The sequence below is a fragment of the Chelonoidis abingdonii genome, chromosome 2 (assembly GCF_003597395.2).
Source record: "Chelonoidis abingdonii isolate Lonesome George chromosome 2, CheloAbing_2.0, whole genome shotgun sequence".
Classification (NCBI taxonomy): domain Eukaryota; kingdom Metazoa; phylum Chordata; order Testudines; family Testudinidae; genus Chelonoidis; species Chelonoidis abingdonii.
In genome coordinates, this window is record NC_133770.1 from 263,525,736 (window position 1) to 263,552,691 (window position 26,956).

At 44.0% G+C, this 26,956-nt stretch overlaps 1 protein-coding gene and 1 long non-coding RNA gene across 3 annotated transcripts in view; one reads left to right on the plus strand and one right to left on the minus strand.

The window, feature by feature from the left end:
- The window catches only part of YWHAZ (tyrosine 3-monooxygenase/tryptophan 5-monooxygenase activation protein zeta), a 30,919-nt gene extending 10,536 nt beyond the window's left edge, over positions 1-20,383 (minus strand). Inside the window, exons 1-2 of one of the 2 annotated variants that reach the window (XM_075063139.1) lie at positions 20,255-20,383; positions 15,545-15,848 (exon numbers count right to left, since the gene is read on the minus strand). In XM_075063139.1, coding sequence (XP_074919240.1) covers positions 15,545-15,838 — 294 coding nt within the window. In that variant the 5' untranslated portion in view covers positions 15,839-15,848; positions 20,255-20,383. Of the gene's footprint in view, positions 1-15,544; positions 15,849-19,406; positions 19,525-20,254 lie in introns of those variants that run through there. The other variant, XM_032779719.2, reaches the window with a different exon arrangement.
- On the plus strand, positions 336-4,987 carry LOC142046401 (uncharacterized). Its single transcript, XR_012655380.1, has 2 exons — positions 336-854; positions 3,880-4,987. It is a non-coding gene; the product is annotated as an uncharacterized LOC142046401 (long non-coding RNA).
- Positions 20,384-26,956: the final 6,573 nt, after the last annotated feature.

Genomic DNA, 26,956 nt, shown 5'->3' on the forward strand with positions numbered 1-26,956 from the left:
CTGGAGCCACACTCATTGACAGGACCAGTGGATCACAGTCCTTACGCTTTGGTACCTGCTTCTTCTTCCAGTCTCAGGGTTGTTTTTTTTTTGCAGAATCAGTTCCTTGGGGTCTGCGAGTAAGGGGTCATCTGACCTTAGTGGGCTCAGGGAAGGAGCACTTCTCTTATGGGTGGTTTTCAACCGAGTTTGTCCTTGTGCCCATGAAAGTGTCCCTTGCTTTCATGGGAATTCCTGCAGAAAGAAGTCTTTATGCTTAGAAACTGAGGGCTCCACTCTTAAGCATGTGCTCAGAGGGGCACTGCTCAGTTGGTGAGGCTGATATATTTGGGGGGTGTGTGTATACACGTACTGCCTGGCCCAAATCGGAGACACGTCTCATGACCTTCTCTACTAAGTTTTTTCTAAGGCTTAGCCAATAGACTTTCAGAGTTCTCAGTGGAAACAAGCAACAAATGCTGCACTTTGTCGAAATATGCATCAGGCAGCAGAGTTAACATTGGTGTTCATCCCTGATGAAGTACACAGGGCAGGAGAGACAGTTTTTGAAGCCCAGAACTCTGGACATTGTCAGGGACTATACCCAGTCTGGGGAAATTACACAAGCTATACTAAAAACTAACTATACTACGGTAAAAGAATAACTATTTAAAATCTTATTTACAGGATTTTCTGAAGGGCTGGAGCAGAAGAGGATGCTGGATTCCCAGTCAGGCTATGGGATGGTAAGAAGGAACTGAGCGGGCATCGAGCTGCACTGCCTCTTATGCCCGTACTTAGAAGCGCAAGGAGATCTACTATGCATATGGGGCCAATGGACACTGCTTGCCAAAATCTTCAGACTTGGGCACACGGTATGTGTGAGTACCTCACATGTGGAATACACATAAGGACCAGCACTAAAGAAGTAACTTGGCACATTTCTATCCCAACCCCAGGGAGTTTCATTATCTTCCCCCGCCCCCAAAGACACACACACACACACACACAAATTTAAGACAGAGATTAAAAAAAAGATACAGTATAGACAACTTCAGCACAAGCTTCACTAATTTGCTAGTGAATCTCAGTCCTGATCTGCTTCTAGGCTTATGATGAAACAGCCAAGAACACTTGTTATAGTTAGGAGTAATGTCCAGTAGTCTGCAGTGGCACACTGTCACTGTATCTTTTTTGCCTATTAGCTTAGGCTAGATTGGAACTAGTGATCTTAAAGATATTTATTGTTCCACTCTGAGAAGTGACCAAAGCAAGAGACTTATTTTTCCACTATTCCAGCCGTTGAGAAACCACCAGCTAGTTAGAAGATCAAGGCAAATATGCACATTCAATTTGCACTACTAAAACATCTACATATTGTAAGTTTACATGGTGGTTTACAAACGTAGCAGATATGTTCTTTCCCCTGAGGGACTAGAGTCATTTAACGCACTTGCTTCTGTGGTCCAGCAACATGAAGTTTATTCCAGAGATGCTTACTGTTCTTCTTAAATAACTAAATAAAAAACTTACGTTTTGCAACGTAAGTGCTTTTCCTTCATGAAGGCAGTGTACATACTGGAGTTATGAAGTTGTGGTCTGGACTTCAACTGAAGACTGGAATGCAATCCATGGAGATTAAAATAGTTCTTTGCTGGCATCTGGAGCCTGAACTACCTTTCTAGAAAAAGTGTGTTCATTCACATCTTTTGGTGAAACTAATCTGGTAGGAACAGGTTACTTAATTCAACAGAAGATGTTAAACCAATGTCCTACTTAGGCCAGCTGCTTCTAGTTCCAAGTGTGTACACTGATGAAATTGTTGATGAAGCTTTCAGTAAAAGTGAATGTTGCTACCTGGGGATTCTGAATAATTAATATTGTACCTGAGAAAGGTTACTGCAATACAGTGTTCTATTTAAAAGTATTTCCCTTCTGACAAACAAGGGCAGGTCATTAGGAGTGGGTTCACTTGTCCCAAAGATATCAGCTGCTCATTAACAGCAATATATCAAATTTAAGAGAAAGAATACATAAGAACTCAGGAAAAATAAAAATCAATGATTTCTTTTTAATTTAAATAGGTTTTTTCCTCAAAGCATTTTATCAAAAAAATCCAATCGAAAGATAGTTTTAATTAAGATACATTATAGCTCAAAGATATCTCATCATGGAATAGGGATTATAAATTCTAATTTTATAGCATAAGAATATATTCATGTAATGTTTAAGAAAAGTTTTGTGAATGAGTTCCAATAGTTCATAGATTGGGGACCCAATCTCTGGCGTTCCAGGGGCTTTTCCATAGATTATTTAGGTTAATCTTTCTATCTACTGTGACAAAGTTCCTCCTCTACCTTGGTGGGTCCTGCGCTTATTGGCAGATTTGCTCACCTCAGTGATCTTCCCCACAGTCTGGATCAACTCCTCCTGTGTCTGATCAGGAGTTGAGGTTTTGGGCGGACCCGGGCCCACCCTCTACTCCAGGTTCCAGCCCAGGGCCCTGTGGATTGCACTGTCTATAGTGCCTCTTGTAACAGCCTGCATGACCAGCTACAACTCCCTAGGCTATTCCCCATGGCCTCCTCCAAACACCTTCTTTATCCTCACCACAAGACCTTCCTCCTGGTGTCTGATAATGCTTGTACTCCTTAGTACACCCTCTCACTCAGCTCCTTGTGCCTCCTGCTCCCAGCTCCTCACACGCACTTCCTCACCTGACTGGAGTGAGCTGCTTTTAAAACCCAGGTGCCCTGATTAGCCTGCCTTGATTGGCTGCAGGTGATCTAATCAGCCTGTCTGCCTTAATTGGTTCTAGCAGGTTCCTGATTACTCTAGTGCAGCCCCATCCTGCTCTGGTCACTCAGGGAACAGAAAACTACTCATCCAGTGACCAGTCTATTTGCCCTCTACCAGACTCCTGTACCCCACTGGTCTGGGTCTGTCACACTACCAAATGGGACTCAGTGCTCAGTCTAGAAGATACCATCAGAGATGCTTAGTTTTGCAGTTCTCAAACTGTGGATTTGTGTCTCCAGAGATAACATGTCTGTTAACTGAAAAAAATGTTCTAAAATAAATTAATAATATATAGAGGTGAGAAATAACAGACCTCAACCCTATTGTCCCCCTGAAAATTTGTGTTTTCAGAGTCAATCTCTTACTTCTGTCTAAAAGTGCAACATTTCAAAAAGTTCAATGAATAGAAGATTGTTGGGGGTGGAATAGATCTGGACAAAGAAGAAGTCTGGAGATAAATATGGGAAGGGAGGGACAGGAAGTGGAAACAAAGTGAAACTGTTTGAGCAGCATATTCAAGTCTTGAGGTCTTTCTGAGTGTAGCCTTCATTTATTTGAGATCTACCATACCATTCTCTCACTAGAAGGGAAAACTTATAGTGGCAGCAGGCCATAAGAGTGACCCAGTTTAGGAATATTTGAATGAAGTTCCACTACCTGTGGATAATACAGACGTGTGCAAAATGCAAACAGCGCAACAAAGAAATGCAAGGTCCAGTTGCCCGAATGAAACGATATCATGAGAAATGTTCCTTCTCAGGAGGAAGCTGCGTTGATAATGATGAAAGTAACATGTCTGAACGTGCACCATCTTCAAGTTGGTAAACTTTTTTATTTCATTCTTGTGTCTTAAGGACTGCCTGTCTTCCTTATAGACTATTCTTGAATTCTCATGTTTGAGCAAAAAATATAGTTGTTACTCTATGGTACTATCATTTTAGATGCAGTTGTGATAAAAAATAAATAGCTGAAAAAGGACCGATGTTCCTTTTACAATTTCACCTTTAAAGTAATACTGAGTGTCAGTGAATGCAATGAGTAATACTAAATGAGCAGTATGATAATAATAATTAAATAGCTGCATTGACTTATTTTGTTTAGGAGAATCCATCCTCAACATACAGGATTCTGAAGACTATCCACCTCCCAAACCATCATTTTCTATAGTTTCAGAGTTATCTGCCAATGATACATGATGTGACTGAGAAACTATGTCAGATAGCCACAATATATCACCCGCAGTAAAAAGAAAAAAAATCTCCATCATCTAGAAACCACCATAGATAAGAACCAGCAGATTACAAAAAGAGGTAATTGATGAAAAAAATGCCTGGTTTGTTTATGCAACAAACTCGCCTTTTCGTATGACTGAAAACCCACACTTCATTAACATGGTTCAGTCATTAAGACCAGGATACAGTCCACCCAACAGAGCAGATATCGCAGGCAAATTGCTTGATAAAGCGTATGAAAGAGAAATTGAGCAGTGTGCAAAAGATCTAGAGGGTGAAACTGTTAACCTGAGTCTTGATGGGTGGAGCAATGTCCACAATGATCCTGTTGTACGTGCTTGTGTGAAAATGGAAGAAGGGAACAATTGATACATCAGGAAATGCACACACAGCAGAATATTTACAAGTAGCAGCAGTAAAAGCTATTAACAAACTGTGAAAAAAAAATGCACATGTCTAGTACACAGCTTGGTCACAGACAATGCTGCAAATGTATCCAAGATGAGAAGAAATTTAGAAGAGAGTGAAGTGAGTCCCAAGCTAACAACATACAGTTGCAGTGCTCATTTGATGCACCTCCTAGCCAAAGGCTTCAGTGTTCCACAGATAAAGGCTAATGTTGAAATTGCAAAATACTTCCGTGACAACCATTTTGCAGCAGCTGCTCTGAAAAAAGTGGGAGGAACCAAGCTAACTCTCCCACAAGACATGCGATGGAACTCAGTAGTGGACTGTTTTGAGCACTATATCAAGCACTGGCCAAATCTGATGACAGTTTGTGAACAAAATCATGAAAAAAATAGATGGCACAGTCACAGCCAAAGTTCTCAACACTGGGCCTAAGAGAAATGTTGAACACATGCTGAGTACCCTGAAGCCTATTTCTGTAGCCTTGAACAAAATGCAGGGAAATAGCTGTTTTATTGCTGACGCTGTTGAAATTTGGAAGGAACTGAGTGAGATCTTAAAAAGAGAAATATGCAATGACAGAGTTAAATTACAGGCATTAATAAACAAATGGAACAAGCACTATCTTCAGCTCATTTTCTTGCAAATACTCTCAATACTCGGTCAAAACTTAACTGCTGAAGAAGAAGCGTTGACTATGACATGGACATCTAGCAATCATCCCTCCATAATGCCAACTATAATAAACTTCAGAGCTAAGAGTGAAGTATTCAAGAAATATGTTTGCTGATGATGTTTTAAAGAAAGCTTAAGCACTTGGATTCAGAGACTGTTGAAGTGATCATCTCACTTTTAACAAAGTATCAGAGGGGTAGCCATGTTAGTCTGGACCTGTAAAAGCAGCAAAGAGTCCAGTGGTACCTTATAGACTAACAGACGTATTGGAGCATGAGCTTTCATGGGTGAATACCCACTTCATCATGCATCCGAAGAAGTGGGTATTCACTCACGAAAGCTCATGCTCCAATACGTCTGTTAGTCTACAAGGTGCCACAGGACTCTGTCACTTTTAACAGTAGCTTCTTCCGCCGGTATAAGAATGAATATTTTCTTCCTTTGGACTAATTCATTCAAAATTGAGAAATCGCTTGGGACCTGAAAAAGCAGGAAAGCTTTTTTTTCCTTCTTCCAGATTATGAACAAACAGGAAAATGAAGGTGAAGACGACTGAGTTACCTGCAGAAGCCAGTATTTTAAGTTTCTCATGTTGACCTGGCTGACACAGTAGATTTTTTTTTAAATATTTCGTTTAACAAAACAATATTTCGTTTAACAAAATTCGTTTGTTAAAACAATTTTAACAAAAACAAACCTGATTTTAAAAATCTTGAATGTTTAACTAAATTCAAATGCTTGTTTTGTTAAAACAGTATATGTTTGCTATTGAAGAAAAAAATCCAGAATATGTTGTTGTTTTAGTTAAATAAAACAACGTAAATGTCTGTCTGGTGAGGTTCTCCTCCTAATACAGCATGGCAAGAAAATCCTTCAAATATTAATGATTAACCTATTGAATTGGAGATTGTTTACCTCCCAATGACTTCATAAATATCTGCTTCAATTACCTTTGGTAAATTAAATAACCAAACAATCATTCATTTTCTGATATAGCTATAAAACTAATCTGAAAAGTTTTCAAAATAAATCACTTAAATGCATAGGGTGTACCTTCTAAAAATGACACCTACATCTATCTCCAAGTTGTGAAGAATATTTATTAAGGTTATAACAACCAACAAGAATGCATTTTTATGCAGAAATCCATGATTAAATTGAGTCTTCCTGACTAGTGATTTAAATCAAATCCACCCTGAAAGAACTTATCCTTACTTATGAAAGGTTTCCTAGAAGTACTAAAATAAAACTCAGACCTTATGTTGGAAAGACATCAAACTTTAGGACCAAAAATTTGAAGGCCTGCATCTGTAAATGTGTTGGACTGAAAATAAAAAAGCTAGTTTAAGAACTCACATCAGTGTCATGTTAGTTTATAGCAAGATCAATGCAATTTTTTTTTTTAACCTTAATACCAAACTTACTTATTTTACAATGTTATATTCAAAATTAATTTTGCTAGGGAATGAAAGGGATTAAAAGTATCGGAGGATAATTTACAGCATTTTACTGATTAAGTCTTACCAGACTTGTCTTTTATGCAACCTATTTCTGAAATGGACCTCCCCATCCCAGGGCACTGTGGTCTCATCTTCAATTAAAGCCCTCTTGAAAACCCATTTCAATGAGGCCTACAGACATTACCACACTTTTCCTTTATATAAACAAGTGCTCTATTACCACCTTCTGAGTCTTATTTGATTCTGTATTATAAACTCCTGCAGGCAGGCAATCAGATCCGTGTCTTGTACAGCATCAAACACTGGTACTTAAATCTGGCTATATTTTGTAGAAACTGCCAATATTATTTCACTATTATCTAAGTTGCAGTAGCATTTAAGCCCCAATCAGGATCAGGGCCCTGTTAGAAGCGGTACTGTAACAGGAAGAGTGCCTGCCCAAAAATGCTGTTAGTCTAAAAAGGGATACAAGGAAAACTACCACACTTGATGGTAGACCCTTGTCATCATATTAATTCCATATGCAAGATATCGTCTACTACAAAGAAGTATAGTGTTTCTTTAAGTCAGAATAGTAGGGACTGGAGTAAAAAAGAAACAAAGAGAGACATGAAAAAGAGCAAGAGAAACAACAGATAGAAAAAATAAGGGTGGCCAGCTGATGGGTGATTAGTGGCTCTCCATTTGCCCTTCTATACTGCAAATCAGTGACAGTCCATCAAATTTTTTATAAGATGTAGCACATTTTGGTCTTATTTAAAATTTACTTATGCAGTTTTGAGAGATTACAGTTCAGACCTGTAAGACGCTTCCTCAATTTCCAGTGTTATTTATGTCGCAAAATGTACTTTTTTAGTAAGTGCTTTCCCTTACGTAGGCAGTGTACATGAATAACTGGCCATGCATAAGATCAAGTGCAACATTATCCAATCTGCCTGAAATCTGGACTCCTTTGAAAGCAATAGCAACTAGGCATTCTACAATAGGCAAGGGTGCCACTAACTGCCCTGCAGCTTAGTGCAAGTTATATTTTACAGCATTATGGATGTGATGTTTCAAATGCACTGCTTAAGAGGTTTTTCTCCCCACTAATGAAGTAGGGAAAGAATATATGTTAGACAATCTAAGTTGAGCTATTTTTCTGTGCACAAACAGCACAAGGAGAAAAGATCTTGATCTAGTCTGTGTTCCAAATGGAATTTTATATTAAATCTAAACTTATGAGCATGCCAACAATGCAGCACTACAGCTGTCCAAGTGATCTCCCATTTTAGGACTGTACATCTACTTTTTTAGGGTCTCACCTTGATCAGATTTTATGATAAACTTAGATATTTTCTTCTGCAATATACACTGGATTTGTAGTTTTATGACTGTTTTTCATCTCACAACTATTAAATGTCAGTTATGTCTGTGGAGTACAAAAGCCATCACTTACAAAATACAAGTTTTCTGGCTTCTTCCCATACATTTGTCTTTCTCCTTCTGCATCATGAGAAAGAGAAAACAATTTACACAATTGGTATAATCTGATAAATGCAAATCAGTAGCAGCTTGATTAATAAAATCATTTAATGCTATTTCAAAAGTTGAAACTATTGCCAATAAAAAGGAATCTTTAAGATGTCAGTTTTCTCCCAGTTTGAGGATCACATGGATACTATGTACTTAGCATTACCTTGCTACAGGAAGCTTCTAGGGAGAAGCCTCTTCAGATGCTCTTGATTACAAGAGTTCTGTCAAGAGTTTTAGCCTACCCTGTCCTTTGCTAGTAGAGTAAAACACTTCCACCCTTTTCAGACTAGCAATTATAACAAGTTAGCCAAACACCAGTTTTATCAGGACTTGCTCATAGAGGGGAGTTTCACCAATGGTAAAAACCATGAATTAATATGGTTCAGTCCAGCCTAAGCCAGATACATAAACATGTGTGGCAAGTAAAGGGATCTAATTCTGAGGCACACCTAAGATATGCTGTTCAAATAGAAATTTATCTGAGATTAATCAAAACTGGTTACTAGAGGTAGCGTGGCCTGAAGAAACGAATAAAGGATTATTAGTAAGGCAACTTTATTACAATAATTTAATCAACAATCCACTGAAAGCTACAAGCAACAGCAGAAGCATGCTTCCCAGCCTCTCTGGGCAGGAGGTCAGAGGGAAAAAGACAGTCATAGTATTAGGCAACTGACCAAATATTTGTCATTTTTATTTTGCTGCTGTCAGTTTCCCACTTGTTACTGGCAAGTTCATTTTTAAGTTCTTGGAAAAGTTAAAGAAAAGATTTGTTTGGATGCCTTCATATAGTCCCAAGCACAGTGTAGTTCTTGCTATTCAAGCTAAACATTAAAGTCAGGTTGGAATTAAAGAGGGAAAAACGAATGACTATCAGAAAGATGTGTTCTCACTTCCAAATACTGACTGTTCCATGAAACTCGTACTGGCTTTTTTAATGTTCCTGCTAGCACTTAGCCACTATGGTGATTGGTGCAACAAATACATCTAGCTAGATCAAGGCCAGAACACACAATATTGACAGTTGTCCTTTCCTTTGTCCATACAGTTTTATTGTTAAGAATGAGCCACGCATCTTAACTGTGCGGGTATCCAGACACTTGGCTATCCTGTTAGTGAACCAAAGTTTCATACATTTGCAGAAGAATTAATAGACAGAATCAAATGTAGTTATTCTGATTTATATTACACCAAATTGATCTGGGTAGCTAGCAGTCCATCTCAAACTCAAAGCTACGCATGACTGACATGGAGTTTCAGCTCCACTTTGTGATATTGGAGCTGTTAGCAGCATATTAATAGTTCGACTAGAAACCTTTTGTTAGAGAATTAAAGGAAAACTCTTTTGTTATTTTAGAGTATGCCTACACTGGAAACTTCAAAGTGCAGCACTTTGAAGTGCGAGTGTGGTCGTGTACAAGCGCAAGGAGAGTGTGCTCTCAGTGCTCCTGGTAATCCACCTCCACGAGGGCATTAGCTCCCAGCGCTTGGAGCCTGTCTACACTAGTGCTTTAAAGTGCTCAGACTTGCTGTGCTCATGGGAGTGATTTTTCACATCCCTGAGCCAGCAAGTTAGAGCGCTATAAAATTTAAGTACAGACAAGCCCATAGCAAGTTCCTACACCTTTGTGACAAGGAAAAGAGTTCAGATAGGTACAGCTACAACCAGGAAGCAATTCTCAAAGAACAACAGTGTGAAGTCAGAAGACTCAGTGAGTTTGCACCTGCCTCTTATTCAATACTTTGACAACTGCACACTGAAGCCTAATGGAAAGACTGGTTGTAGACAGTTAAATCAAGAAGAGACTTCATTTAGAGTCTTAATGGAAAACTAAAAATTGAACAACTATAGCTAGTAATCTCTCTGGAATATACTGGTTACCTCCAATGCATCACTTGTAAATCAAAAAGATTAACAATTTAATTCATGAATTTAGAATTTTTAAAATTCTTTAGCATATTATAGTCTAAACTAATGGTTCTAAACCAGGAAAATAGATATAACTTAGATAATATTTTCACGTCAAGGTCCCAGAGACACAGACTAGGTTTTCATCTTGAGACCAAAAGACCAGAAACATCAAGACACTTGATCACGGCCTTGGATAGGCCAAGAGACTACTTACACTTGATCTTAGCCATGTAACCAAGAAGCGACTGCTAATGACTAAGATTTTTCAAGAGAGCCTAAGGGGACTAGGCATTCAACTCCCATTGAATTTTAATAATTGGAGCACATAACACTCTTTAGATGCCTTTGAAAATTCAAATCAAGTTCCCGATACAAGTTTTGGCTAAACTTCTGCTGTGTACTCCAAAAAGTTTTGAATACAAGACAAAAAATCTGAACTGACAGGGAGACTAAATATCAAGTCTACATTTAGAAAAGATGCTAAATGGCCATAGAATTACATGCAGCGATAGTACTTCCATGGAAGTACTGAATATCTTTTCCAACAAGTCTGTTAAAGTCTTTCACAGTATAGTGAATTATACTGTATCACAAGAGTTAAGCAATGCAGCTGCTGAAAAATCCACTGAACTCAACCAACTGCTTCACTGTTATTACACCATTACAGCCCACCAGTCAACATGCCAGAAAAATTATGGCACTGTTCCCTAAAAATTAGTAGGCATAATGGGCTGGAAGTAGGACACTAAAAGTGGGATAGAACATACAAAATGAAAATATAGTCATGTATGTCCCTCTGCAAAAGCATTCAGTGGCAACTCACTCCCTAGAAAAGCCAAGTGGGGGGTGTGTTACTTCTGCTAATGTTAATCATACTTCTGCATCATCTGTTAATAAGTACAGATGGAATGTGGTAAATATGAATAGGTGATAGCATATTAACCACTTACACATATCTTTATCAATGGAATATGAAATAGTGTTTCAGAATGGACAGTCCTCAGAACTAAGGCAACAAACATCTCTGCTGCAGCACTTTTTGTGAACAAGCAGTCACTGTTCTGAAGCTACTGTTGGGTCTGTTCTGAAGCTACTTATGCTCCTTCACAAATACATAACATTTTGTTTTTTTATATATGCACTTCAGAGAACTGTATGCCAAAAAAATACAGGTGGATAATTCAATTCTGCCCTCTTCCTTCAGTTCTGTTACTAATCAGCTTTAGGTTGCAGTGAGTACTTATAGCAAGTGTTAAGTAGATGCACTTCCATGAAAAAGTACCACTGTAAACCTTTAACTCCGAAATTAGTATGAAGCACTGTATTAGACACAGTGAGGAAGAAGGCCTCATTACCTCATTCAAAGACAGACCACTTGTCCCTGGATTTTTTGGCTGAGCACAACAAGGCCCTAAACTCAACTGCATTTTTCTGTCCAACAATAACTTTGGAAGATTGCACTGATCAATTCCAAAATTTCAGGGAGTGTTCTAGGCATCAAAAGACAACTCTATTGATTTTGATGTAAACCGAAATACCACAGACATCCGGTTCAGAGAATAATCAGGCTTCCTGGTACTGCCTACACATATCAGTGGCAGCAATTTAACTTGCTGTGTGGCAAAGATATTTCTGTGAGAGGCCAGACAAAGTCTTACAGGGAGGTTTTGTGGGAGAAAACTCTAGTGAGTGGACGAAAGGAGGGATATACAAGGGAAGAGATGTGGGAGTGGTGATGAGGGAAATCAAGGACTCAGAAGAGGAAAAGAAGTAGGGGGCATGGAAACAGTGACCTGCAGTCAGCGAAGGACTGGGAAAGGGAAAACAGAGCCCAGAGAGGGAGGTGCAGGGGGGAATGGAGAGCACAGACCCAAGCATGGAAGAGTTGCAGGGACTCCCTGAAGCAGAAAAGCAGGGAAGGTGGCACAAAAGGATCTTAAGAGGGCAATGGAGGAATTCAAGGAGCCCCTAGTGTGTGCAATGTGCTAGGCCTATAGAATCTACAAAACATGCATCCCCCAGTACTACTTTCCATTGTAAATTGTCAGCTATTGCTCATGTTTTAAGTGAGCACTAGCAATTGGCATAGGCCAGTGCTTATCTGAAGCCCTGCATTGTCTTACACCTGTTAAGTGTTTTGACAATGCCTGTACACATACTATGAAGCACCAAATCCTTTAGACAGTATTCCATGACCATTTTACCACACTTCCATTTCAGAATAATTCCAGTTTAAATGGAACTCTGGTAGTGCCAGGGTCACAGCAGGTCAGCAGAAGAGCTGGGAACAGAACCCAGGTGTCTCAAATCCCAACGCAGTGCCCCAACAAATAGACTGTGTTCATGCTGTTTATTTTCATCTACCACTTTTATATGTTCCCAGCAAATTACAAACATAGCATCATAAAGCTCCAGCAGAACCAATAACTGCCACATTTTGGTAATGTCACAAATACATTAGCTTTCCTAATCTGTCAATTTAGCAATTAGGACATCAATTAAAACATATAATCATAGAATGTCAGTGTTGGAAGGGACCTCTGGAGGTCATCTAGTCCAACCCCCTGCTCAAAGCAAGAGCAATCCCCTGACTGATTATTACTTCCACAGTGAATTGTGGTGCAATATTTCATACCTTGCAGTGTTACCTGAATGACCCTGCAAATACTGAGGGAAAGCAGCAGATTAAAAAATTCATTTATGTAATGACCAAGTAGAGCGCGAAAAAGCAAATACATGAATTTAAATGGAGCTTGTCAGGGAAACATAGGGAGCCTGAGTAGTTTTTGCATAGAACTTTGTAAGGGCCATGAACTGTATAAATGGAACTTTGTTATCCACATTTAAGATCCAGTTGTCTATATAAAAGCAGAATCAATGACAATGCTCTCTGGTCAGTCTCATTTCTCTCTGAAGTTATTTAGTTTGCTATGTGAATAGTTGTAGGCTAGTATAGAGTCCAACTACAAAAATTTGTAATTACAGTAAGTCTCTTCATTTTCACTCAGATAGTAATATCATGCAAATCCCTATGTAGAGTATGCTGCTAAAATACGCTGTTGCAGGTGAGTCTCTCACCTAGTAACATAGGCTAAAACGAATATGGGCTGGATTTTACTGTTTGCCCATCTCACGTCATTGAATCTGGTACAGAAACTTCTTGGTATATACTAGTTTAATTAATGAGTCTATCTGGGACATCTTATCAGTCAAGAAAGAAGAGTGAGTTTAGCTATAAATGTTAGTTCTTTACCTAAAATTTTAACCTTGATAATTAGGTTGCACCATTGAAAGCATTTTTAAAACCAGTCACTTGGATACATAATATAGTAATATTCAAACTTTTTTTTTTTTTTTAAACCAAGCATTTAGAAGAGCGATTTTCTTAAAAAAAGGTCACTGCCCAGGGCAGTGTTTCTTCTGGGTGGTAGCTTAGTCCAAACAGGTTTAGTTTTGATTAATAACTGGACTGGTCACACCCAGGTGAGTAAGATTTTAGCTGGCTGAAGTCAGTTAAGTATGCTGAGCAGTAATGATCTAAACAGATAATTTATATTTCTGATCACCAAATACAGCAAACAATTTAAAGTCTCTTCTAAAATCTGAAGCATAAGGACAGGCTTTTTTGTGCGTGCGCTTATTTTTCCACATACAGATACCTTAGATTAAAACATGTTGAAATAGTTTAAAATTTTAGTTTCCTGCTTTATTTTTTAGCAGGAACAATGAAAACCTTGTTTCAGAATTTGTTTTTCATACTTGAGAAAAAAAATATTTCAGCATTTGATTGCAAACCCTGCTGTCTGCAATAAATCTTTCAGCAGAATTAAGAAATATTTTATGAAGCTGTTAGCCTTAAAGTTTTATGAATCTAGTTTACAAGGCTGAGTTGTGTGTTAAGTCTGCACAAGCAGTATCCCTTTCAAAAATCCTGTTCTCCCCCACCAATATGAGACCTACTGAAATAAAATTAGGAATTAGCAGCTCTGGGTATTAGTCCTTAAATCAGATTGAAGCACACTTCACATTGAGAAAGTTGTTTTAATAGTGTAACATTTATCTAAGCTAGGTTGTTCCATAGGCACTTTAAAGTTATCCTTATATTAATGTTAAGACATATTACAGCTGTGTCTGCATGGGTACTTCTAGTGTGCCAATCACCAAGGAAGTTAGACCCTAAATAGAACTAGACAGTCAGGATGATGCTAAAATTGCCATATTCTCTTCTACACCTTTGGAGAAGTTGTATTCCATACATTTCAATTCATTCTAAGGGATGATCACATCACATTTTATCTAGTGACTATCCACCAGACAAGATTTAAGGTATCAGTGACCTTAATAAAAGTTTAAAATAAGGGTTCAGCTAAAGTGTGCGCACCATTTTAATCAACACCTGCAGGTATCTTGCTGATTTTACAGCATCAGGGGAGAGGGATAGCTCAGTGGTTTGCGCATTGGCCTGCTAAACCCAGGTTTGAGAGTTCAGTCCTTGAGGGGGCCACTTAGGGATCTGGGACAAAAATCAGTACTTGGTCCTGCCAGCGAAGGCAGGGGGCTGGACTCAGTGACCTTTCAGGATCCCTTCCAGTTCTAGGAGACAAGTACATCTCCATATATGTATTTATTTAACTTGAATTCTTATATCACAAAATTTCAGTGAAGTCCTTGATTTACTGTAGCTGTTACCACCAGCAATAGGATTTCTACCTCGGCACACATGCAAAAGGACTCACTAGCAATGAGTTCATTGTATACCAGTATGTGTGTATTATTGTAGAGTTTGAAAAATTTAGGTAACTATATATTTCAAAAAGCGTTTCTGGCACCTGAATTATCATAATTAGAAACTTTAACATTCAGTCGTCATGTAAACAAGTCTTATTTTAAACTGCAAGCCTTAAAAGTAGCCTAATTCTAGAAACCATCTTCTTTGTTCTAGCTTTTTATCACTAAAAGCTGTAACTTGAAGAGGGCATCAGTAGCTTTGCTACTGCCTCCTTGTGCAGAGTTTTCTGCATGGCTGAGTCATAACTAACATTACATCATCTTATCCAGGGAGGGGCACAATTTCCATAGTGAGAATTACAACCTCATACAAACAGTACCGTATACTGAATATTCCAGATACAAAAGTAATCTGGATTATGTGAAAAAAATATTTCTTTGAAAGAAACCAGGTTCAAAGCCTCTTAATTAGTTCATTCATAGATAAGTATTGTGCCAATATTTTTGCTTATATACCAACGTGTATAATCAAGAGATCAATGGAATATAAAGTCTACGCACAATAAAGAATTTCAACAAGTTTGCACAAAATGTTGGAGTTGATGCCAACAAGGACTTTAATTCAAGTTTTGGAATTATGTATTTAAGGAAGAGAAGTCACTCAGTTATCTAATTTTGTTTTTCAGAAGTGGTGGTACAGGGAGATTTTGGATGCTTTGCACATAATGCCTCAGTTTTTAGCAAGTGAGTGAAAAACAGTAGTTTAACAAGGCCAAAACTATTTACCCTGCAATATTAAGCAAACATGGATTAAATACAGTTTTATTATCTCTCACCAGCACATCATTGCAGATGTCTCTTAGCTCTGTCTCAATTTTCTCTCTGTATTCTCGGGCCATCTGCTGTTTTTTCTCAGCACCTTCTGTCTTTTGTTCAATACTCGAGACGACTCTCCAAGATGACCTACGGGCTCCTACGACATTTTTGTAAGCAACAGAGAGAAGATTCCTCTCCTCGTTGGACAACTCAGCTCCTTGCTCAGTCACAGACTTCATGCAGCCTGCCATGTCATCATATCTCTCAGCCTGCTCAGCCAGTTTGGCCTTTTGCACCAGCTCATTTTTATCCATGCTGATTTTTCTGAAGAGGGAAAATAGGAAAGCATTATTCAAACAATATTCATCAAGGGCAAATTAGCCTCATATGTAGAACATGAGTCTTTTAAAAAAATATATAAATATTCTAGCTTGTCAGTTATGCAACTAAGGCTCTCAATGCTTGGACATTTATAAAACCAGTGACGTAAAAATCTTCAAGCCATGACATTTCTACAAATTCAAACCTTTATTTAATTAGCATTTCTAATCTTATTTCAGAGATCACATAACACTTCGAAGGTGCACCATTTCTGTGCTGTCCCAAGTATGTACACAGTTCAAGTGCCTCTTGCCACTGCTCAGAGTTTTCTTCAGATTATTTCCAAGTAGCATCAGCATCATTAAGTTAATCAGAATAACGAAACTGATAATTAGAGAACAAACTGGAAGTAGCATCAGTGGTTGACCATTAAAAAGTACAGAGGAGGACTGGCCCAAAAAATAAATGAAAAAGAAATTAAAAACAAAAAAACCCCAAACTTCTAGTAGCACAAAACTCCCAACGTCCTCAAGAAGTTTAGGCTCTAGAATGAAGAAAAATAACTCTGCAGCAGCCAGAAGTAGTTTTTAATGTTCAGATACTTACTACCCAAAGGTTGGTATCACAGCTTAGGCTAGGGGTTGGCAACCTATGGCACGCGAGCCAATTTTGCCTGGCATGCGGCTGCTGGCTGAGGTCCTGGCCATCAGCTCCGCTCAGCATCCTGCTGACCTGGGGTTCCGTTCACTCAGCCGGCAGGCAGGAGGCTGAGCGGGGCCAGCGGCCAGGACCCCACAGCAGCGGCAAGTGTGCCCCCTGGCTTATCCCTCACTGTACTCAGGGTCCGCGGCTTCCAGGAGTGTGAGCTGCTGGGCTGCAGGGCCCTGAGCCTGCTGCAGGAGGGGCGGCGGCAGCAGCAGCTCACACTCCCAGGAGCTGCAGAGCCTGAGCGTGGTGAGTGGGGGAGTCGGGGGGCGCACAGGGACCACTGCCTGCATGCATCTGCTGCAGGAAGCTTCCTCCTCCTCCCCATTGGGCCACAGCTCGGGCAGGTGCACCCCCTGGCTCCCCCTCATCACGCTCAGGTTCTGCAGCTCCCAGAAGTTTAAGCCGCTGCCGTCCCTCCTGCAACTTCCTCCCCCACCCGCCCCGCTGCCTCAGCACTCCACATGGAGCCAGCGTCTGATGGGCATGATAAGGGGAGTCCCAGGGGGGCAGTCAGGGAGAGGATTGGATGGGTCAGGAGTTCTGGAGGTCCTGTCAGGTGGAAGGGAGTGGTTGGATGGGGCGTGGGAGTCCCAGGGGTCTATCTGGTGGTGGGGGTGGGGATAAGGGTTGGAGCAGTCAGAGGACAGATAGGGGGTGGCATCCCAGGGGAGCAGTTGGGGGGGGGTCTCAGGAGGGGGCAGTCAGGGGACAAGGAGCAGAGAGGCTTAGGTAGGGGGTGAGGTTCTGGGAGGCATTTAGGAGCAGGGGTCCCACGAGGGGGCAGTCAGGGGACAAAGAGCAGGGGAGGGGTTCTGACAAGGGCAGGCGGGGTGGGAAATGGGAGGGAATGGATGGGGGCAGGGTGAGACAGGAGCTAGGGGAAGGGCATGGGGGCTGACACCCACATACATCCACTGCAGCCTGCAGGAGCCCCTTGGGGGGCATCGGGCCGCAGCCTCGGCAGGAGGGGCAGGGGGCACGGCTGCTCCCTGCTAGTGGCACCGCCGCCTTTGCAGGGCTGCTGCCCCCCTGCACTGTGCTGGCTCCTCCATGGCTAGGGCTTGCTGCTGCTGCAAGTATGACACTCTGGCTATGCGGTGTCTCCCTGATGAGCTCCTGCAGCGGCCCAAGCCCGGCAAAGCCAATGAGTTTTGGGGTGGGGGCCACTGGGGTCGGGTCGGCTTGTGGGGGGGGCTGTGCACCTTCCAGGGGAATTCAGGGGGTGGGGGCGGAACCTGGTCTGGGGAGCAGCCCCTGGGCAGGCTGGCCTCTGGCGTCTATAAAGGCTCATTGGGATTTGCCCCTCTATGAACCGATGTGCGGGGGGGAGGTGCAAGGTGGAAGTTTTGCCTAGGACGTAAAATATCCTTGCACTGGCCCTGCCCCAGGGGGTACATGCATCCCAGGTTAAGAACCACTACACTAAACTGATAAGATCTGCATTTTAATTTAATTTTAAATGAAGCTTCTTAAACATTTTAAAAAGCTTGTTTACTTTACATATAACAATAGCTTATAGAGAGAGACCTTCTAAAAATGTTAAAATGCGAAACCTTAAATTAAGAGTGAATAAATGAAGACTCTGCACAGCACTTCTGAAAGGTTGCACATCCCTGGCTTAGGCCCTAATCATACACCCACATACACTTGCAGCCCTCCTAGAAGGGGAGGGGCTGAGCTTCTCATCTGCGCATTGCTCTTCCACCTCACTGGTTATGGCTTGATGGGCAGGCACATTGCCCAATTTGAGTGAAAACCCTCATTGAGATGCAAGTGTTAGCTGGGTGCGTTGTAGCCCTTTCGGTCTGCATCTTAACAAGCCCTTTCAATATACTGATCTAACTTGATTAAAATATACCCTTTTGCATGTCAGGATGGTCAGAGCCCACCACCCCCACACTCATTATGAACCAAAGACTCGTGAAATATCTGGTAATTATTTCAAACCCTGCAATATGCACTAGCTATGATTCCTTGGTATCTTAACTGATGAAGCTAAAAAAAGTGAAAACTCATTTTAGCCAAGCATATTGTGTTTTTATATTACTTATTCCAATTGCCATTCATTGCTTGCCAACAGTTTTGGTTTGGCTTATATAAGTATATTTCACATAAGACTACTGGGAATTGAATTTGTATTTAAACTCCATGAAAAAAAAGTTAGATATTCAGAGCTCAGATCATCTCAAGGGTGAAGGACGTTTCAGTAGTTATTTGAACCAACACTGCCAGAACACAGTTGCTCCATTTCTCTGTAATATTTGCTAGGGTGGATTAAGGCCTTGATCACACTGCAAACACTGTTAAGAAGCCATTTTACAGAATGATTGCAGCTACATCGATGTTACCACCCAGCATAGATTAGACAGGGCAGTAGTGGGTAAAACATTATCTGAAAGCCAGTTGATCAAACTGCAGTTACTGACTAGCCAACGCCAGCAGACTGGCACGGCAGGATCCTCGACAGCACTGCTGCGCTTTAACAGAAGAGAAGCTACTTTCGAAGCACAGCGATAGTCGGAAAATGCCAGTCAATTCCTCTGTACACTAGATCGCGTCTTGACAGCATAAAATGGTGCTGCTAGAGCTCTCCGCAGCGCAGGGCCGCGGTGCGCGCTTGCAGCCAGCAAGGCTACACCGAGCGCGGGGCGCTGAGGAGCCGGGCGGCTACAACATGAAATCGACGAGGCGTGGGCGAGGAGGGACAACTGGGCCAGACTCCTCCCGCCGCCCCTCCCGCGCTGCGGCCGCCGCATCCGCCCGGCTCCGAGACAGGCAGCGTCTCCGCTGGGCTCTTTGTCATGGCGGATCCGTGCCAGAGCCCAACCCACTGTGCGCGCTAACCCCGCTCACCTCAGTCCAGCGCCTGGGGGAAGAGGCGGCCGCGCCCCCGCCCCGACACAGCGCGACAGAGGGGAAAGCCGCAGCCCGGCGCCACCGCCACACGGGCTAGAGAGGGGGCGCAGACCCCGCCCCGCGGCGCCAGCGCAGTCACCGCCCTATAGGAGCTGCCGTGGCCACTCGGGAGCCCGGGCAAAGCGCCCATTACACGCCCCGCGGCCGGGGTCCCCAGCGACACCCCGGCTCCCTCCGCGCCGGGATCCGGGGCGAGGCCACCGCAGCAAGGCGCTCCAGGAACCCGGCTCGGCCAGGCGGACGCAGCGCTGCCGGCGGGAGACCACACCCAACCAGCGAGTCGCCTGCGTCCCACGCTACGCGCCCTGCCCCAGGCAGGCAGCCCCCGTGCCGGCAGGGCCCCGCGCGCCCAGGTGGGAAGGGTCGCACCGGCACCCGGACACCGGCCAGGCGCCTGCTCACCCGCCCCGACACGGCGGGGATGAGCCACCGCCCAGCAGCCTCACCTGCAGAGGAACAGCCCCCGCTGACACCCTCCCGGGTCACACGCTGCTGCCCCCGCCTCCCCAGCGACTCCATCTTCCCCCTCTCCAAGGCACGAAACCTAGAGCGGGCGAGAGGGGGGGCAGGGAGGGGCGGACCCGCCTCACCTGTGCAGCAGCGGCCACGTCCGACAGCAGCAGAAAGTTACCTTGGACCAGCTCCCCGCGCCTCCCGCGGGAGCCCGGCGCGGGGAGCCGCCCTGCTGCCTGCAGAAGAACTGGGGCGGGGGGGCCGCCACCTCCACAGCTCCTTCCCCCTGGCGGGCACCCGCAGGGCTGACTTATGCCATGCGGCCCCGTTACCTTGCGTAAGGAGGAAGCGGCGGCGCGAGTGTTCTTGTGTCTGGGCGGTAGCCGGCGCGGACTGGTATCTCTCTAGCCCTGCTGCTCTCTCCGCTCAGCCTCTCTCCCAGCGCCGCACACGGGGTCTCCGCCAATCACAGCGCCGCAACGCACGGGCACCACACTGCCCGTGACGTCAAACGGGGCATGGCAACCGCGAGGGCGAGCGCCTGCGCCTTCTCCTCCATCCCAACAGGGCGGGGGCCGCACCAACCGCCGCTGGTGTCCGGCGCGCGCAGCACCGCGGGGAGACAAGCCTAGCCCAGCCACAGCCCTTGGCGGGCGCGCGCGTTTGCCTCCGACTGCGGCGTGTGAGTGAGCAAGCGCCTGCGGGGTCCGTGCCGCTCCCCTGGCGGCACGGCTGGGAGAGGCCGCGCACCGACTCTCCCTTCCCCCAACACAGACCTGCCACAATGGCGCCTCCCGTCGAGAGGGGCTCCCTCCTGCTGACCTGTTGGAAGTGCTCTCCTTGGGTGTGGGGAAACTGCCCCAGTCCTCTACCCTGGCTCGGCTAGGTGTGGCGCGTCTCAGTTCAAAGCCCGCAAATGGGGCCTGCCTGGGTGCAGCCCCGGCTCCCATGTGGCACACCACGTTTCAAAGCAGTCTGAGTAACCCTGCAGCAGCAGATCTTTAGAGCAGCGGGTTTCAAACTTTTTCACTGGGGACCCAGTTGAAGAAAATTGTTGATGTCCGTGACCCAACGGAGCTGGGATGAGGGTTTGGGGTGTGGGAGGGCTCAGGGCTGGGGCAGAGTTTTGGGGTGTAGGGTTTGAGGGTTTCAGGTGGAGCGTGTGAATGAGAGGTTCAGGGTGTGGGAAGGGGGATGGGAAGTTGTGCGATAGGAAGGATTCTGGGTTTGGGGGTCTCAGGGCAGGGATGGGGTTGGGAATGTGGGAGGGGGTCAGGGCTCTGGCTGGGTGTAGGCTCGGTGGGGCCAGAGATGAGAGGTTTAGGGTGCAGCAAGGTGTTCTAGGTTAGGGCAGCTCAAGGCTGGGGCAGGGGTTGGGGCACAGGCTTACCTCCGGCAGCTCCTGGTCAGCGGCCACCAGATGCAGAGGGAGGCACTGTGGACGTTTGTCGCTCCTCTGCCTAGAAGCCAGACCTGCGCTTGGCACTTCTGGGGTGCAACACTGTATTGGAACAGGTAGGCGCTAGCCTGCCTTAGCTGGGAAGCATCGCAGTGGACTGGTGGTGCTGACCAGGAGCGACCCAGTGCCTGACGTGGCCGCAACCAGTATTGGGTTGCGACCTGACTTTGAAAACACTGCTTGAGCACTTAGGATCCTGAGTTCAGCTTGAAGCACAAAGCTGGTTTACCCTTCACTGTAGCAAGCTCGTGCTCTGCTGTCATCCATCGATCTGAGTTTTATGTTGTTTGCCCATCACTGAAGATTTGAGTGCCTTAAACAGAAATCAATAGCAGTAGTAGAGTCCCTAGGGCTTCCTAGAGTCTCTGGCACTTCTCTTTTATGGGGTTCAGACTCTTGCTGGGATAGGGCTGCGGGTTTCAGGGGGGTGGGGAAGGGTTGAAAAGGGTTTTGAGAATAAAAGGTGTGTTTGAATGTGAGCATTACTCATGATGGAAAGGCTTCCTCTAAACAGAAATTGCAACGTGTCTAAAAATGGTCAACGGATCCACCCAATCAATTGGTCTACAGCCAGAATCACCTTGCCAGAGAATGCTCCACTTCCCACATTTTCATCCGGTTTGAGGAAAGGTTAAAAGATTGGGCATATTTAACTTGAAGAGAATATTGGGACAACATGAAACAGTCTTCAATATGTCAAAGATTATAGTACCTCCTAAGGGAATTCTGCACCAAAAGAATTTCTGTGCATAAATATAAAATTCTGCACATTCTATTTTTTGTCAGTAAATAAATGTGGAGGCTCCAGACTGGCAACTGGGAGCACAGGCCCCTGGCTGGCATGGAGGTGGGAGAATCACCTGCAGCCCTCTCCACCACACTCATCCTCCAACCCTGCCCACCCCTTCCCCCCGCAGGACACAAACTGAGAGGTGAGATGCACTGAGCCCTGATATACAACAAGGGACAGGGCCTGCCACAGAATTGCCTGGGCCCTGCCCTCCACAGCAGGTGCACCAGGTGTGACCAGGCAGGCTCAGCCCAGCAGGATCATATGTGTTGTGTGTGGGGGGGGGATCAGATGTAGGGTATACAGGTATAGGGTTCTGTGTGGGGCAATCTGAGTGCAGGTGGCTCAGTGTGGATCTGGGGGCGGGGTCTGGATGCACAGGGCTTATTTGGGGTTTCCGGGTAGGACCATGGGACTATGCGGGGTGGGTCCAAGTGAACATGGTTGGGGCTCAGAGGGAGAATCTGGGTGAGGGGGGGGGATGGGGCTTAGCAGGGGGTCTGGGTGCTGGGGGAATGGGGCTTGGTGGGGTGGGGGTCTGGGTGCACAGGGCTCATCAGGGCGGGGGTTGGAGTACAAGGGGATCACTGGGAGAGTGGTCTTGATAAAGGGGATGGGATTCAGTGGGGAGGGTCTGATTGTAGGAGGTGAGGCTTGGCAGGGTGGGGATTTGGATGTGGGGGGCTCAATGTGTCCCTTTCTCTGTCCCGTTGATCCATTCACTCCCTAGACAACTTCTAGACATGTCCTCTTGCCTTCTCTTTCTTGTCTGGACCGTGGAAATGGCTGTAGACTTGTAAATACAATAAAATCACAGAAGTGAGGATGTTGTCTCTAGATTGTTTAGCTCTTCAAAAGTGTACTCATATCAAGGAACAATATTTGTTCATTTTTAGGTGGTGACATCTCTACAGTAGTTTTGACTTTTTCTGATCTGCCACAGCCCCTTCTTTATCACATGCCCTAAGAACTGTAGTCAGGTTTGTCAGAGGCTAGCTTACATTTTGTTCTATTCTGACCACCCCATTTGCCTTCAGACCTTGTTTTAACTTTACATGATACTCTTTCTTGGATTTCCCATAAATTAAAATGTCACCATTTAAAATTTCACTCCCCCCTAGGATTCACAAAACCTCATTCTTTTTCCTTTGGAAGATTTCTGGAGCACTTGTGAGACCAAATGGGAGGTAACAAAAGTAAGGTGTTCAGAATGGTGGGACAGAACTCACCAGATTTCACTACTTACATCTGGTGAGGAAAAATTATTGCTCAAAATAAATTTGAGGAATATACCTTTTCCTCTTTACTGCTTCATTGCACCTCTGTAGGACTGTGAAGATACAGAGGTCTCAATTTTTTTTGTAGCATACATCATAAAGGAACATCACTTTGTTTGTTCTGTTACATCATTCTTCTCTATCATATCTAGTTCTTGTTTCAAATTTAGAAGCAATGGGATTAGTACCCTTGCAGCTGTGATGATCCAAGGAAATATACATCACTCACCTTTGTTTGTGCTGCCTCCCTGATTCATTTGCTTACTTTATTATTACATTTCCTGCATGCTTCCACTGGCTCAGCAAACCTCATATATCCTGTGTTCTACTTTATCATGCGTGTTATATTTCTGTCCAGGGAACTTGGTATTCTTAAAAGACTTATGTTAGGGGGTGTGATGGGGTATACTTGGCCTTCATGGCCCTCTGCTGGAGGCCCCACGGTCCTATTACACTCCACCCAAGAAAAGGAGCAGTGAAGGTGGGTCTTCCAGGCTTTCCTAGAGAGGCTGCATGGAGCAGCCAATCAGAGCCTACAGAGCTCAGATAAAAGTTGCTACAAGTTCCTGGCTAGGAGTGGAGGCCCTTCTCTTGCCAAAGAAGCCTGAACTGGTAGCCAGAATCTACTTCTGGCTGCACTTTGCTTAGCTGGTTTTGTAGAGAGATATAGCTATATCTTAAGACCATTAACCCCGAGGGACAGATGGGGCAGGTAGGAAGAGGTCCAGGGAAGAAGGATCAGTGAATTGAAGTGAGTGGTACATGGCTGCTGATAATAGAGATCCTGGGTTGGAACCTAGGGTAGTGGGTGGGCCTGGCTTCCCCTGCTGTTCACAGAAAGTGGTGTAAACCGCATGAAGGGGGCAGGACTGAGTTGTGAGCCTAAACAAAGGGCTGTATTTAAAGGGGCCCAGAGCTAGAACTGAAGACTCTACTAAAGGTGAATAAATTATTTATCAGAGTTTATAATACCTTGGAAGGGGTTCATTTGGGCTTTGTGACTTGGCTGGAGGGCTGAGCCAGTAAAGTGAGTTTCACAACCTACAAGGGGTGCCAGGAGCAGGAAAAGGACTGCAGTATTGCATGCAGCAGCAGGAGGTGCTCAAGAAGTATGTATCCCCTGTTACAGGGGGCTTCCTTTTTCCTCAAGAGAATTTTTTTTCTTTGCTGCTTTTTTGCACCGTGCTTCTGCAGTTTTCTTGCTGGATGACTTGTGTTTTCACTATCTCAGACTGTCAGGCATACTTATCAACATCTAGGAAGCAAAAACCAGTAGATCGTGAATTTGTAAAATTATAGAAACTTGCATACACTTATGCATTTGCATAAATGTACATACAGAGGGAGTAGGTGGGAGGAAAGGGGGGTGGATAGAAAATGACCCCAGAATATCCTTCTCTTTCCCTCATAGAATCATAGAAGGTTAGGGCTGGAAGAGACCTCAGGAAGTTCTAGTCCAACCCTCTGCTCAAGGCAGGACCAACCCCAACTAAATCATCCCAGCCAGGGCTTTGTCAAGCTGGGCCTTAAAATCCTGTAAGGATGGAGATTCCACCATCCTCCCTCCACAATACTTAATTATTTCTCCCCTAACATAATTATTACCCCTCCCTCCAACTATAACCTTTTAGAACGTGGATAGGGGAAGCAGGGCAAGACTATTCACCTCATAGGCCTCCTGAGGGGGCTGCAGGGCAGAGTTTTTTCCAACCTCTGGGGAAGGCGCGATGCATCAGAGAGAAGGCCTTGTACTGGTATTGACAGCACAAGAAGCCAATGGGAGCAGCTGCTTGCTAGCTGGCTCTTGAAACACAGGGTCCCACCACATGAACTGGGAGATAGAAGCATTACTTTCTCCCTGTGCTAAGGGAGTAAGGAATGCATCAGTTTATGGAGCAGTTTTGATTGACTGCATTTCTCCAGGGGGCAGGAATATGAAGGATAGCTTATAGCACCAATTGGAGGGAATTTCCCCAGAGGTAGGTGTTTTCTCAGCAGTCCCCCAGACAGGTCTGCAAATCTCTAGTTTAATCTAGTCTAGTCTACAATCCTGTAGTTTCAGCAGGTCTGTCATGCTTTTGTAAAGCTTTTAATACTGTTTCACATGACCTCGTAAACAACCTAGGGAAATACAACCTAGATGGAGGTATAAGGTGGATGCCAAACTGTTTGGCAAATCATTCCCAGAGAGTAGTTATCAGTGGATCACAATCATGCTGGAAGGGAATAACAAGTGAGGTCCCGCAGGGATCAGTTCTGGGTCCGGTTCTGTTCAATATCTTCATCAGTGATTTAGATAATGTCATACAGAGCATACTTACAAAGTTTGCGGATGATATCAAGCTGGGAGGGGTTGCAAGTACTTTGAAGAATGGGATTATAATTCAAAATGATCTGGACAAACTAGAGAAATGGTCTGAAGTAAATAGAATGAAATTCAATAAGGACAAGTGCGAAGTACTCCACTTAGAAAGGAACAATCAGTTGCACGCATACAGAATGGAAAATGACTGCCTAGGAAGGAGCACTGTGGAAAGGGATCTGGGGTTGAAGCAGATAATGCAATAGCTTTAAGGGGTAATTCCCTTCACTTATCCTAATCCATCACTGGACAAGGAATGTTTTTTTCCTGTGAGTTTTTTAAAGAGTATTGTAAGCAAGGACACGAGAAGTAATTCTTCACTCTACTACGTGCTGATTAGGCCTCAGCGATATTGTGTTCCAGTTCTGAGTGCCACATTTCAGGAAAGAGGTGGACAAACCTGAGAGAGCAGAGAAGCAGCAACAAAACATGATTAAAGTCTATTAAACATGACCTTTATGGCAATGATTGAATTGGTTTTGTTTCTCTGGAAAAGAGAATGTATGTGAGGGACATGTGTACAGTTTTTAGTAGGTTAAAAGGTTGCTTACAAGGAGGAGAAGAATAAACGTGTTTTCTTAATTTTCTTCTCTGGGCTTTAGGTTGTTACAGAAGCAATTGGAATTTTAAAAATTGGACAGCAAGGAGGTTCAGCTTTGGCCTTTAGTGAATAAAATTTCTTTGTCCATCGTGTGGTTTTAAGCACTGGAATAAACTTGGTTAGGGAGGTTGTGGATCTCCATCTGATTGGAGATTTTTAAGAGCAGGTTAGACCATATCATCCTGTTCAGGGTTATGTGTCTAGATCAGTGTTTTTCCCAACTTGGGAGCTGCTTGTGTTAGGGATTGCCCTGGTGGGTTACGGGCCAGTGGTTGTTTACCTTTTTGGGTCTTGAGGTTTTCACGCCAATCGCGGCTCCCACTTGCTGCGGTTGCTGCTCCTCAGTGACTCTTAATGTTTGGTCGTTCTGTTCTTTTGGTATATGTAAGCGCGGCCAGTGTTTTCGTGTTCTTTTTATTCCCTTTTATCGAACTCTGCCTGGCCTTAGGTGATCCTCCTCAAACAGCCTTCACCATTTTTGGTTCCTATGGAGCAGTGAACTTGTGGTAGCCAGAGGGGGCTTGCGTGGCTGACACTTGCTAGAT